The 12,675-nt window shown below is 31.5% G+C and overlaps 4 protein-coding genes and 1 long non-coding RNA gene across 8 annotated transcripts; 4 read left to right on the top strand and 1 right to left on the bottom strand.

Moving 5' to 3' along the window:
* On the top strand, positions 1 to 1,510 carry LOC8260792 (BURP domain-containing protein 5). 2 transcript variants are annotated; one of them, XM_048378846.1, is made up of 3 exons: positions 1 to 108; positions 221 to 332; positions 633 to 1,510. In XM_048378846.1, the coding sequence occupies exons 1-3, from the start codon at positions 70 to 72 to the stop codon at positions 1,403 to 1,405; spliced, it is 924 nt and encodes a 307-aa protein (XP_048234803.1). In that variant the 5' UTR covers positions 1 to 69; the 3' UTR covers positions 1,406 to 1,510. The 2 variants fall into 2 exon arrangements, with proteins under 2 accessions (XP_048234803.1, XP_002522983.2); XM_002522937.3 differs by having other exon boundaries at positions 630 to 1,510.
* LOC125371167 (probable aminotransferase ACS10) lies at positions 1,455 to 4,004 on the top strand. The gene is given in 5 exon segments (XM_048379694.1): positions 1,455 to 1,460; positions 2,162 to 2,275; positions 2,714 to 2,874; positions 2,960 to 3,274; positions 3,276 to 4,004. Coding segments are annotated over 5 exon segments (1,137 nt in total). The 3' UTR covers positions 3,817 to 4,004.
* Positions 4,005 to 5,286: 1,282 nt separating this feature from the next.
* LOC8260791 (BURP domain protein RD22) lies at positions 5,287 to 6,769 on the top strand. The gene is made up of 3 exons (XM_015721641.3): positions 5,287 to 5,401; positions 5,529 to 5,637; positions 5,785 to 6,769. Exons 1-3 carry the CDS (start codon positions 5,363 to 5,365, stop codon positions 6,552 to 6,554), a joined length of 918 nt encoding a protein of 305 aa, XP_015577127.3. The 5' UTR covers positions 5,287 to 5,362; the 3' UTR covers positions 6,555 to 6,769.
* Positions 6,770 to 8,322: 1,553 nt separating this feature from the next.
* Positions 8,323 to 10,132, bottom strand: LOC125371049. Its single transcript, XR_007217237.1, has 2 exons — positions 10,004 to 10,132; positions 8,323 to 8,976 (listed from the first exon to the last, which is right to left on the bottom strand). It is a non-coding gene; the product is annotated as an uncharacterized LOC125371049 (long non-coding RNA).
* On the top strand, positions 9,255 to 10,858 carry LOC8260790 (BURP domain protein RD22). 3 transcript variants are annotated; one of them, XM_002522935.4, is made up of 3 exons: positions 9,255 to 9,342; positions 9,506 to 9,614; positions 9,991 to 10,858. In XM_002522935.4, exons 1-3 carry the CDS (start codon positions 9,292 to 9,294, stop codon positions 10,758 to 10,760), a joined length of 930 nt encoding a protein of 309 aa, XP_002522981.3. In that variant the 5' UTR covers positions 9,255 to 9,291; the 3' UTR covers positions 10,761 to 10,858. The 3 variants fall into 3 exon arrangements, 2 of the variants coding, with proteins under 2 accessions (XP_002522981.3, XP_025013820.2); XM_025158052.2 differs by having other exon boundaries at positions 9,982 to 10,858; XR_007217236.1 differs by lacking the exon at positions 9,991 to 10,858 and adding an exon at positions 9,764 to 9,826 and having other exon boundaries at positions 9,255 to 9,614.
* Positions 10,859 to 12,675: the final 1,817 nt, after the last annotated feature.

Raw genomic sequence — 12,675 nt, 5'->3', positions numbered from 1 at the left:
CTTCTTTGCACTCCATATTTATTCCCACCTTCATTGCTGTCATTTCCATATGCATATAGAAGTTACAATATGGAATTTCATCTCCTTTTCATCTTTGCTTTATTCCTTGTGAGCATTAAATTCTTTGGTTATTTTCTTGAATAAAATTAAATGATATTAGGTCTTTACTTTTATTGAATATGGGGAATTAATATTAATTTCATCATCAACCTTATTGCAGGTTGTTGTAAATGGAAGTAATTATGGTGCTTTACCAGGAGAGATGTATTGGAAATCCAAGTTCCCAAGCACTCCATTGCCAAAAGCTCTACAAGAACTGTTGCAGCCTACTGGTTGGTTAAGCTTCTCCATTTTATTTTTCATTTTCTATTATGGTAGATAGTATATAAGTTATATTAATTGCTACGACTATTCTAAGTTGATAATATTAAGAGTTCTATTATAATTTTTTGACTTCATTGATAACATGCATGAAGAAAAAATATAAATATTAATCATGATACATATTAATAAAAAAATAATAAAGATGAATTAAAAGATACAAAGTTTAGCTTCCACAAATATTTTATTTATTTATGTATCATTTGCAAGTGATTTTCATGTAAAACACTCTCTTCTTTATTTTCCAGCAGCTGCAGTAAACAAAAGTAGTTTGCCAAAAGTAGAGCTTATTGGTTCACAAAGAGCAAAGAGGGCAACATATGGAGTTGGGTATTGGACAGAACTGAAAACATTATTTGACAAGAATGCCATATACAATGAAACTACTATATACTTTTTATACAATGACCTCTATCCTTTTAAAAAAATGAAACTTATATTCACCGAGTCTATGAGTGGATCTAAGTTCTTGCCTCGTAAAATAGCTCAGTCCATACCTTTTTCAAACAATAAATTACAAGAAATTCTGAACTATTTCTCAATAGAATCCTCATCAAAAGAGGCTCAAATCATGAAACAAACAATTCAAGAATGTGAAGCAATAGGCATTAGAGGAGAGGACAAATATTGTGCTACTTCTTTTGAATCCTTAGCTGATTTTGTCACTGCAAAGTTTGGCAAAAAGATTCGGGCATTTTCAAATGAGGTAGAAGAAGAGAACAAGAAACAAGAATACACCATTTTGAAGGGAATCAAAATGATAAGAGACAATCAAATAGTTTGCCATAAGCAGAGATATAAATATGCTATTTTTTATTGCCATACGATCAATGGCACAGAGGCATATATGGTTCCGTTGGTGGGTGAAGATGGCTCCAGAGCTAAAGCAGTTGTTATTTGTCATACAGATACATCAACTTGGAACCCTGAACATTTTGCATTTCAAGTCCTCAATGTTAAGCCAGGAGGGCCACCAATTTGTCACTTTCTTAATAGTGACACAATTGTTTGGGTTCCTATTTGACTAAGGAAAATGCTTCCATGCTTTTTAGTAATTATATTGCAGCCATTTAATGGAAGTTTGTGTAATAATAGCATTACTTTTTTTAATTGGTGAAACCTTTCTATAGTTATAATCTGGATAAAAATAACTTTTATATAATTATAAAAAATTTCAATTGTAAATGAAAATAAATTATATATTGTAATAAGTTATAAATTTTTTTAAATCTCACTTTAAAAGAATATTATTCTGTATAATAATATTTGTATTTATATTTATTTTAGAAGATATATTATACTATGTTTTGTCTTACTGTATTATTGTTGTCTCTTCAATTTAGTTTGCATACTATGTTTTATTTTAGAAGATATTAACGTATTTTATCTCTAGTTGTTATTATTTCACCAACAAAATTAAGTATTAAATCAAAAAAAAAAAAATCTAATACTGAAATCTCTATTAAATTATAACATCTTACAGTCATATATTTTAATTAATTCGATTTTGCTTCTACGAATATAAATTCGACTTTTATTAGGTCAGCTACCACTAAATCCGCATTTCATATGAACAGTTCTCTCTTACTTTCCTCTATTATCTTCCAAATTAATTCCACGCTTCAAGAATATCATCATTATATCAAATAAGAATTATTTTATGAGGATTTATTATTTTTATGGTGAAAAATATGTAAAAGAGTGATTGATAGTAAAGAAAGAAAAAGAAAAATGGATCTTAGCTTTTTAGTTGTCGTAGTGGCTGGATTTGGTGGAGTAGCAGCTAGTTGAGAATGCAAGAGGAGCAATACTGGGTGGTAGTGCAGGTGAGGAGTTGACTATTACTGGGATTGCTAATTACCAGCCTTGCGACGGATTAATGAAGTTGAAAGTGGTAATTACTAACCAATTTTCTGAAACTTTTTATTAATCATAATTTGTTTAAGATGGTTTATTTTAGTTAAATTTATCTGATAGTTACAACTTACAACTTTGATTTTCCTACTAAAGTTTTCTACTTTGTATTCACCAGAATTTAGTATGGATAAGTTCTTCGTCTTAGATGAATACTTGTCCATGATTTTCTTTCTTCTTCTACTTCTTCTGTTTTAGAAATTAGAATGTATTAAGCTAAGCTATGTCCTCATTTGCTCACTTTGTAAATCGACTAAAGATTCAAGTGGATAAAGAAATAGGTTTCGTATCATACTTCATCTCTCTTATTGTTGTTATTTTCTTTTATCAGCATAAATATAATTTTCTGTCAAATCCCCCAGCAAAAGAGAGTACAAAATATCAGGAGGGGGTGCCTCTAATTGCAATTTCCTTGCAGGCTGTGGCAGATTTTATGTCTCAAATCATGGAAAAAGAAGTTCCCTTCGACCCCTCACAAATAGTGTTGACAGCAGGTGAAACTCCTGCAATTGAGATGCTTAGCTTCTGTTTAGCAGATGCTGGAAATGCATTTCTTGTTCCAACACCGTATTGCCTAGGGTAATTACTACTTTGTCTATTTCCAAAATCATTCAAGTAAGCTGCTTTCCTAAGAGAGAATTGAAGTTCAAAAAACAATATGCAGATTTGATAGGGATGTAAAATGGCGGACAGGGGTGGATATAATACCTGTTCTTTGTCGTAGTGCTGACAACTTCAATTTAAGTATAACAGCGCTTGATCGAGCATTCAACCAGGCAAAGAAACGCGGTCTCAAAGTTCGAGGAATAATAATTTCAAACCCGTCACATCCTGTAGGTAATCTGCTTAATCGGGAAACACTTTATAGCCTGCTGGATTTTTCCAGGGAAAAGAACATACACATCGTTTGTAATGAAATATTTGCTGGCTCCACTTATGGAAATGAAGAGTTTGTGAGCATGGCAGAACTCATCGATTTTAGAAGATTCAGACCGGGACAGAGTGCATATAGTATATGCTCTATCAAAAGATCTGTCTCTGCCAGGTTTTAAAGTGGGTGTTATCTTCTCCTCCAATGAGAAAGTTGTAGCTGCTGCGAAAAAGCTGACAAGGTTCTCATCCATTTCAGCTCCAACCCAGCGTCTGCTTATCTCTATGCTTTCAGATATTAAATTTGTTCGAGATATCATTCAGACTAACAGGAATAGATTGCAAAAGATGTATGTTGCGTTTGCAGCAGGACTGAAGCAATTGGGCATTAAATGCATAAAAAGCAATGGGGGTTTCTACTGTTGGGCTGACATGAGTGAGTTAATCAGCTCTTACAGTGAGAAAGGGGAGCTTGAGCTCTGGGAGAAATTGTTGAATTCAGCTAAGCTCAATGCAACTCCTGGATCTTCTTGTCATTGTATTGAACCTGGATGGTTTGGGTTCTGTTTTACTACCTTGACTGAAAGAGACATTCCTGTAGTTATGGATCGGATTCGGAAAATTGCTGAAACATTTAAATCTCTCAGTTGAAATGTGCAGGCCATTCGAAAATGTTAGATCGCATACAGCAAATTTTTGTTAGCAGTAGTTTGTTTAATAATGGTTTGTTTCCTCACCTGCACCACCACCCAGTATTGCTCCTCTTGCATTCTCAACTATTCTTCTTCTTTTTGGAAGAGGAATTTGATATAGACGCTAAAGACATATACAAAACTGACTATTAAGTTTTTAATTTTATTGACCTAAAATTGAATTGGTTATTATAAAATACTTCTATGGTTAACTAAAAGTCTAATAATGACTCTTCTATCTTTAATAAACCAAAAAAAAAAAAAAAGTTTTAAAAATAAAAAAATAGTCAATTAAGCGATTAAAATGTATTCTATATATAATATATATATATATATATATATATATATATATATATATATATATATATATATATATATATATATATATATATATATATTATTAACTGAAAAGAAACAGTTTTTCAAATAAAAATTATAAAATTGAAAACTAATAAATTAAAATCTAAATCTAAACCTAAACCTAAACTATTAGTTCAATTGATTAAAAAGTTTGGCTCGATTTAATCAGTTTTGGTTCTGCTAGCAGTTTTATCCATTTCTTTTCTCTAACTCTAGTGTCAATTTAGCTGGCAGACTTTTTCTATTAATTTTTTTAAAAAATATTTATAATAATAATAATAATAATAATAATAATAATAATATAATAATAATTATTATTTTTAGTTTGTTAAAATGTACTCAAAGTAAGTACTTTTGATAGCCCATGAAAATTACAAATGTTATTAAATAAGAACTCTTGAACAACCCTCCAAATCAGAAGTGTTATTTAACTACCGAAGACAAAAAGGAGTCAATAGAAGCAGCACCCACCTCTCCTTTCCCTGTCCAAAGCCCTATACGTCATTCCTATTTTCTTTTCCTTAGACTTTGATATATATATATATTGAAGTCAAAAGAAGTTTTGTTTGAATTAGTGGATGACCACTGCTTACATATTTCAATTTCTAACTAAAAAAATGTAAGATCAAAGTTTTCTTCCTTCCATTAAAATACTTATTGTATTTTTGAAATAATATTTTGCTATCTGTAAGGGTCTTATTTGAGATACTTTAAATTAACTATATATATATAAAATGACTTAGTTATATCAAAAAATATATAGATTGGAGGGTAATTGTTCTAGTTTAACTAATTTCAAGTTTAAGTCTTGAATATGCAACTGCGTTAAAACTCTTAAAATAGAATTTTACCACCTGTAAAGATTATGTCTGGCACACTCTAAATTATTTCTCTATATATATATATATATATATATATATATATATATATATATAAAGGCTTGGTCACATAATTTAATATCTAAATTCATTGAAAATTCAAGTTAATTTATACGAACCAGAGTCCGCAGTTGCAGTGATAATATAAAATTAAATGCTACCGCGTGAATGAATACTCTATAATGTTCCTGGCTACCTATAACTTCCTCACTTAGCTTGTTAATTATTACATGCGTCGCCTTTGAATATAGATTTCTATTAGCTTACATGGAGTTTCCTTTGCTTCCCATTTTTCTTTTATTTTGTGTAAGAATCCTATTCTCTTTTCATTTTGGCTCTTTGCTTTCACTTTTTGTGTGTTTAAGTGGATGATCAGTATCTACAGATCATATGAGAGTAACTAATTTTACTTTCGTTGTCAACCTTATGGCAGTTTCTTCTGAAGGGAAGTGATACGTCTCAACTGCCTGCAGAGATGTATTGGCAATCCATGCTACCAAACACTCCGATACCGAAAGCTCTATACAATCTTATACAGCCTAGTTAGTTAATGCTGCCCCTGAATTTTCCATTTCTACCTTTTCTATTTCAATAATATGCTTTGTGATTTATTCATGCTTATTTTTAGTTACAACTAAGAGAAATGAGACTTGATCTTGAAATATAACTCAAGTTATCGCAAAATACAGGAACTCAAAGTAATTTCTCAGAAGTAGAGATTGATGTTGGACGCCTCGGACAAGTACCCAGAAGGGCAGACTACGGAGTTGGATATGTGAATAACGATGCTCATCAAAAGAGTAATGTAGAAAATTCTACTACTGTATATTTTTTATATAATGATCTCTTTCCTGGTAAGAAGATGATGCTTGTTTTCACCAAGTCGACAAACGGGTCCAATTTCTTGCCGCGTAAAATTGCAGAAACGATACCCTTTTCAAGCAATAAATTTTCAGAAATTTTGAACTACTTTTCAATAGAACCTGCATCAAAACAATCTCAAATTGTGAAACAAACAATTGAAGAATGCGAGGCACCAGGAGTTAAAAGAGAAGAGAAGTATTGTGCTACATCTTTAGAATCGTTGGTTGATTTTGTCGTTGCAAAATTTGGTAAAGAAGTCCAAGCACTTTCTAATGAGGCAGAACAAGAGGATAAGGAACAAAAATATACCATTTTAAAGGAGATCAAAATGATGGGAGACGATCAAATAGTATGTCATAAGAAGAGATACACTTATGCTGTATTCTATTGCCATATAATCATGGCTACAAAGGCTTACTTGATTCCATTAGTGGGTGACAATGGCTCCAAAGCTAAAGCAGTTGTCGTTTGCCACACAAATACATCATCTTGGAACCCGGGGCACTTCGCTTTCCAGGTCCTAAAAGTTAAGCCTGGCGGACCTCCAATTTGTCATTTCCTTAACACTGATACTATTGTATGGGTACCTAACTAAATTTAGGAAACGCTAGCTTTATACTCTAAAGTGAGCAATTGTAGTTATGTACTTGGCAATAATTCGAGAAATGATAATATAATTATCAGTATTGTATTGTATGTTGGAATTTGCTATCAAATGTCCACGTTCCGCAATTTCTTGTAAATCTACCCAACTCAACTTGACCAAGTATTAATTAGTTCCAATCTAGTTGGGAATTAACTTTTTTTTTTAATTTGATAATTTTTTTTCTTTCTTTTATTATCAAATAAGTGATCACTACCAAAAAAAAAAAAAAAAACAAGCAGCTATCCAAGTCAATATACTTCAATGTACACCCAAAGAAAAGTAGTACTCAGCAACACACCAACTGTATGTGAAGAAACCACAAAAGAGAGAAAATAATTATATAAATAGAATTTAAAAAAATTATTACTTAATCTAAGTACGTGGTCCTATTTATATACCAAACTGATTAACATATATTTATTATTTTTAAATAATTAAATATGTATCAATCATTTACTGCAAATTAATCCTAAAAAATCTTCATTTCCAAGTCTAACATTCATTACGTTGTCCCATCTCTGCTCTCTTAGATTGTTCTAAGTAAGTGCCAATCTGAACACATCAAAGCATGGCCGGATCAAATGAATCGAGAGCCTTGAGGGAAGACTTTGGAAGAGACTTAAGTGAGAAAAATATTATTCAAACATAATTAGAGAAATTCACTTTATCTTTCTTGCTTTATGGGATGCAAAATAATTTATTAAAGTTTTATATTCAAGATGTTTTAGCATATTACTTTCGGCTGGTAGTATGCCTAATCCATGCCATGTATCTTGCAGCATAATTTATCTTAAATGAAATTTAAATAATTTTAACTTTAAAAAAATTCTTAAATTAGAAGCAAATGTCATATGTATGGTTCTATAGACAATGCATGTATTTAGGGAAGAATATATATACTTTTTATATAATTTAGGATGTCAATTGGAGTATTAATTTCAGCTTTGACTTTGAAAGCTAACAATTCTATTAACCACCAAGGGTGGTAGTCTAGTAGTAAGAAGTGCTTCCATCACGTTGCAAGAGCTTAGGTTTGAGTCCTAGGAGACGGTTTTTTAAGGTATTTATACTTCTAATAAGACCACTCAGGTCACGGGTTGGTTGGGTCTTTTTTGCTTGGTCTTGAGGTAGGTCACAGGTTGGTTGGATCTTTTTCACTTGGTCTCGAGGTTGATGTTTTGATGATAGATTTGGGATCCATCTCAAACTAAGCTATGGCACTTCGAACATTTCGTAACGAAAAATAGCTCGTATGATCACGCCCAACGAGAGTTGCTACCGCTGGTCGCCCCCTCTCCCTTTTTAAGGCACTTATACCTCTAATAAGGCCACTTAGGTCACAGGTTGATTGGGTCTCTTTCGCTTGGTCTCAAGGTTGATGCTGTGGTGATAGACTTGGAATCCATCTCAAACTAAGCTATGGCATTTCGAACATTTCGTAACGAAAAATAGCTCGTATGGTCACGCTCAACGAGAGTTGCTACCGCTGATCGCTCTCTCTCTCTTTTTGCATCACCGAAAAAGAAAAAAAACAATTCTATTAATTCATTGGTATGACTTAACTAATGAGAATGAAGCTGGAACACCCATAACATGTTCTTGCATTGTTGGATTGAATAACATCCATTCAACGTGGCTACTTTTACAGCAGATAAAAAAATTTGTGTGGAGACAATATACATCCTGTAACCATGGAGAAGACAAACGCTGTTCAACATCTTTAGAATCATTAGTTGATTTAAAATTTGGAGGACGTTCAGTAATTTGTCCCTTCCTTAATAGTGATACATTATTTAGATTACTATTAATGTTATTTTTTTTTCTTTTGGGTAGTAGATTACTATCAATGATTCAAATCTACTAAATTACACAGATACATCTATAAGGTAATATTAAAATTTCATAAAAAATATGATGATAAATTCTTCTTTCCTAAAGATAGAAATAAAGAATAATCCAAATGCTTGCTTGCTTCGTCTAGAGATTCTTCTTAACGAGGCAGTCAATTGGAGGCTTTCTATGCCAAAGACTTTACCTGCTTCATTAATTTAGTTCCAGTCTCTTGACAAATTCAAAGACCAGAGCTTCAAATTTCTCTTGAACTTGATGAGGACATGACAATATATAGTAAAGAGGTGTAATAATGATATCAAAATAAATTTCTGTACGCAACCATGGCCGAGTCCTTTTACAAATTCCAAATTTCAGTCCCTTTGACAAGAGAGAAACCTTACCAGTCTAAGAGAGAGCCAGAGGCTTCTGGGTTCAGTGGCACATTTTTTATTTTTTATTTTATTTTGTTTTTTTGACAAATCGAGCCTCTTTTCTTTTCCTGTTTGCATTTATGTTTCCTCTTCTTTTTCACATTCACCTAATTGCAAAAGAAATCATGAAATCAGTATTTTTCTCTTAATAATTATAATAAGATTTTGTCATATTGAGTTTTATTTACTGGTTGAATTAGTCGTTCACCATTAAACATTATTTAATTAAAGAAGTCTAGAATTTGGCCACATAATTCAACATCTACTTTATTAAAAATTCAAGTCAATTCACAAGTAGAGTCAAGAAAGTTGATTTTAATAATAATCTTGATAATATATAACAAAATGTTTCCACAAAAAATAATTTTGTAATATATATGATTTCCTCTTTGTATGTTTGTCTGTATAAACTCTCAATTCATATGGTAGCTCATATGGAGTTTCATTTGCTTCCCATTTTTGTTATATTTTGTGTGAGAATCTAATTCTCTCTGTAAATAATTTACTTGAAGAAAGAAACAAAGTTAATCTTTTTGCAATTTGCTTTCGTTTCCTGGTGTGATATGTGGATGATGAGTATCTAATAGTCATATAAGAGAAACTAATTTTTTACTTCCATTTTCAACCTTGTGGCAGTTTGTTCTGACAGGAAGTGATGCTTCTCTGCTACCTGCAGAAATATACTGGCAAGCCATGTTGCCAAACACTCCGATGCCCAAAGCTCTACACCAGCTTGTACAGCCTGGTTAGTTAATCATACTCGTGACTAGTATCCTATTTCTGTTCATTTCTTGTTCTGATTTTTGTTCTTGATTTCACAAATTAGGAGAAGAAAGAAAATAAATAAAAGTTTTTTCTCAAGTAGTTAAACAAGATTTTCCTTGTACTTTACAGTCTTTGCCCAAAGCAATTTCAGAAACATATGCCAATCAATTACGGGGTTTTCTTTTTTTTCTATATCCATGCTGTGTATATATGAATTCTGTCCCTTTTACTGTACATTTTCCCTTCAGGTGAGAACCTCTTAAGATAATAGACAAATTAAATAGACGAACATATAAGATGTTCCAAGTTATTTTAGTTAAAGCATTTTTCCTGATTCTTAATTTTAGTAAATGCAGGAAATAAAAGTACCTTTTCTGAACTAGAGGTTGATGCTCGACTCCTAGAATCACCCTTGGAGGCTAGGATAGATTATGCTCTCGCGTATCCAGATCAAGGAATTGAAGAAATTACCATAGCCAATTCTACGACTGTATTCTTCTTATTTGATGATCTCCTTCCTGGTAAGAAGATGATGCTTGTTTTCACCAAGTCGGCAAGCGATTCCAATTTTTTGCCACGTAAAATTGCAGAAGCTATACCCTTTTCAAGCAATAAATTTTTAGAAATTTTGGACTATTTCTCAATAAAACCTGCATCAAAGCAATCGCAAATCATGAAACAAACAATTGAAGAATGTGAGGCACCGGGAGTTAAGGGAGAAGACAAATACTGTGCTACATCATTAGAATCATTGGTTGATTTTGTCGTTGGAAGGTTTGGAAAGGAAGTCCAAGCATTTCCTAATGATGTAAAAGAAGAGGATAAGAAACAAAAGTATACCATTTTAAAGAAGATCAAAATGATGGGAGACAACCAAATAGTATGTCATAAGACGAGATATCCTTATGCTGTATTTTATTGCCATATAATCATGGCGACAAAGGTTTACTTGGTTCCATTAGTGGGTGACAATGGCTCTAAAGCTAAAGCACTTGTTGTTTGCCACACAAATACATCATCTTGGAATCCGAGGCACTTCGCTTTCCAGGTCCTGAAAGTTAAGCCCGGAGGACCCCCAATTTGTCACTTTCTTAATACTGATTCAGTTGTTTGGATACCTAACTAAATTTAGAAAGACTAACTCCACACTCTTGAGTAAGTAATTATGATTATGTACTTATTAGGAATTTGAGGAATGATTGAATATTGAAATTTTTTCTCCAATGCGTCTGCAATGATTTTTTTATTTAAATTTCAATAAATCACAATCAAAAGAAGCTCAAAGAAACAAATAATGTTAGAGTATGAAGTAGTAAGCATTAGAGGAGAAGATAGATACTATGTTACTTCTCTTATAATCATTTATTTGATTTTGTCATTGTATTATCGAATGAGGTAGAAGAAGAGAACAAGAAACAAACAATACACCATTTTAAAGCGAATCAATATGATAAGTAACAATACAATAATCTGCCATAAGAAAAGATATCCATGTGCTATATTTGATGGCTCCAAAATAAAAGCAGCAATCCTCTGTCCCTCGTATGCATAAACTTGAAATCTAAGTATTTTACCTTTCAAATACTTAAAGTTAATCCAGGAGGATGCTCAATTTGTCAGACATACAATCGTAAGGGTACCTAACTGGAATAATAAAAATATTTCATATTATTTTTTAATTTATATTCAAAAATTTATTAGCTATACTTGGTATATATCTCCACACATATATTAAACTGGTAGATGGTTGATACATATTTATTAATTTTAAATAATTAATTATATGTCAGTCATTCAACATCAAAATATAAAATACTCGTACATATATATCGTTCCTCTATTAATTATGACGTACACTAAGCCTAGATAAAAATTCGTTTTAAAATTTTTTCATTCTCGTGTGTTAAAATTTTAACAATCAAATTAATTACATATCATTTGAATGGGTTTAAGCAAATTGGTATACAACCCATGAAAGAATAACGGGCTAATAAGCTTGCTTCCTTTGATTCCAAATCCAAACTAGACCCTATAACGTTTAAGGCTTGGTACTCAAATCCAGAATCAATCATTACTGAACTCTAAAATCAAATAGATTTAATTAAAAATCAATTAGCAGAAAGGCTTCTTATAAAAAAAGTGTTAACAATCTCGCATTAGTTTTAAGAAATATGTGACCGAGTGGAGCCTAATGGTATAGAAAAACCAACAGTTTATGAATGAAAAGCCTGTTAGTATCTCTATTTATCGATGAATTATTGACAACCGTAAATAGTTGGTATTGCATTGATCGATAAAATATTTACTAATGAAAAAATAAATCCTTATGATTATTGACGGTTTTTTATTGGTAAATCGTTATTTAATTATCGATAAAATAATTTTAAATTTTTTAGAAAAAACAATTTACCAAAGATGTTATTATCAGTAATATGTTGATAAATTTTAAATACCTTTTAAGAAATTAAAAAAAAAAATCGTTGTAAATCAGTTAGTTACTAACTTGGAGTCCAAAAATTGCCATATTTGTCAAGAGAGAATTGATATGGATTTTCATCTCATTCTGATCGTTGCTTTACTCTTAGTAGGCATTAAATTCTTTGGTCTTTCTCTGACCAAAAAAATAATTTTTTGTATTTCTTTGCTTTTATTAAGTAAGGGAATTAATATTACTGTCATCGTCAATCTTATTGCAGCTTGTTGTAAATGGAAATAACGAAAGTGTACCTGGAGACCTGTATTGGAAATTCAAGTTGCCAAATACTCCATTGCCAAAAGCTCTACAAGCATTTTTGTAACCTGCTGGCTGGTTTGATCTTTTTCCTCTTATTTTAATCTTTTTAATTATTTTCTACGTTTCGTATTATTGGATAATATAATCCTTTAGCAAGTATGACTCATAATCTTTGGTATAGCTGGAAAGTAAGTAGAGCCTGCTTGCTATTTTTGCACATCAAGAACTCAAACCTTCATTTACTTGCTTAAAAGAAAATAGAAACTACTTCCGGTTCACTTCTTGAAAGTCGTTTTTACTCTCAAAA

This window comes from Ricinus communis, chromosome 9, assembly GCF_019578655.1.
Source record: "Ricinus communis isolate WT05 ecotype wild-type chromosome 9, ASM1957865v1, whole genome shotgun sequence".
Taxonomy (NCBI): Eukaryota; Viridiplantae; Streptophyta; class Magnoliopsida; order Malpighiales; family Euphorbiaceae; genus Ricinus; species Ricinus communis.
Note: the sequence above shows the minus strand (reverse complement) of the source record. Positions and strands in the feature narration are given on the sequence as shown.

What these genes read in the sequence shown, in the direction of transcription:
- LOC8260792 (XM_002522937.3), top strand. Translation starts at nt 70, where the DNA reads ATGGAATTTCATCTCCTTTTCATCTTTGCTTTATTCCTT. An exon ending in TCATCTTTGCTTTATTCCTT is followed by an intron (nt 109 to 220) that starts GTGAGCATTAAA and finishes ACCTTATTGCAG; the next exon opens with GTTGTTGTAAATGGAAGTAA. An exon ending in AGAACTGTTGCAGCCTACTG is followed by an intron (nt 333 to 629) that starts GTTGGTTAAGCT and finishes TTTATTTTCCAG; the next exon opens with CAGCTGCAGTAAACAAAAGT.
- LOC8260791 (XM_015721641.3), top strand. Translation starts at nt 5,363, where the DNA reads ATGGAGTTTCCTTTGCTTCCCATTTTTCTTTTATTTTGT. An exon ending in CCATTTTTCTTTTATTTTGT is followed by an intron (nt 5,402 to 5,528) that starts GTAAGAATCCTA and finishes ACCTTATGGCAG; the next exon opens with TTTCTTCTGAAGGGAAGTGA. An exon ending in ATACAATCTTATACAGCCTA is followed by an intron (nt 5,638 to 5,784) that starts GTTAGTTAATGC and finishes CGCAAAATACAG; the next exon opens with GAACTCAAAGTAATTTCTCA.
- LOC8260790 (XM_025158052.2), top strand. Translation starts at nt 9,292, where the DNA reads ATGGTAGCTCATATGGAGTTTCATTTGCTTCCCATTTTTGTTATATTT. An exon ending in CCATTTTTGTTATATTTTGT is followed by an intron (nt 9,343 to 9,505) that starts GTGAGAATCTAA and finishes ACCTTGTGGCAG; the next exon opens with TTTGTTCTGACAGGAAGTGA. An exon ending in ACACCAGCTTGTACAGCCTG is followed by an intron (nt 9,615 to 9,981) that starts GTTAGTTAATCA and finishes TCTTAATTTTAG; the next exon opens with TAAATGCAGGAAATAAAAGT.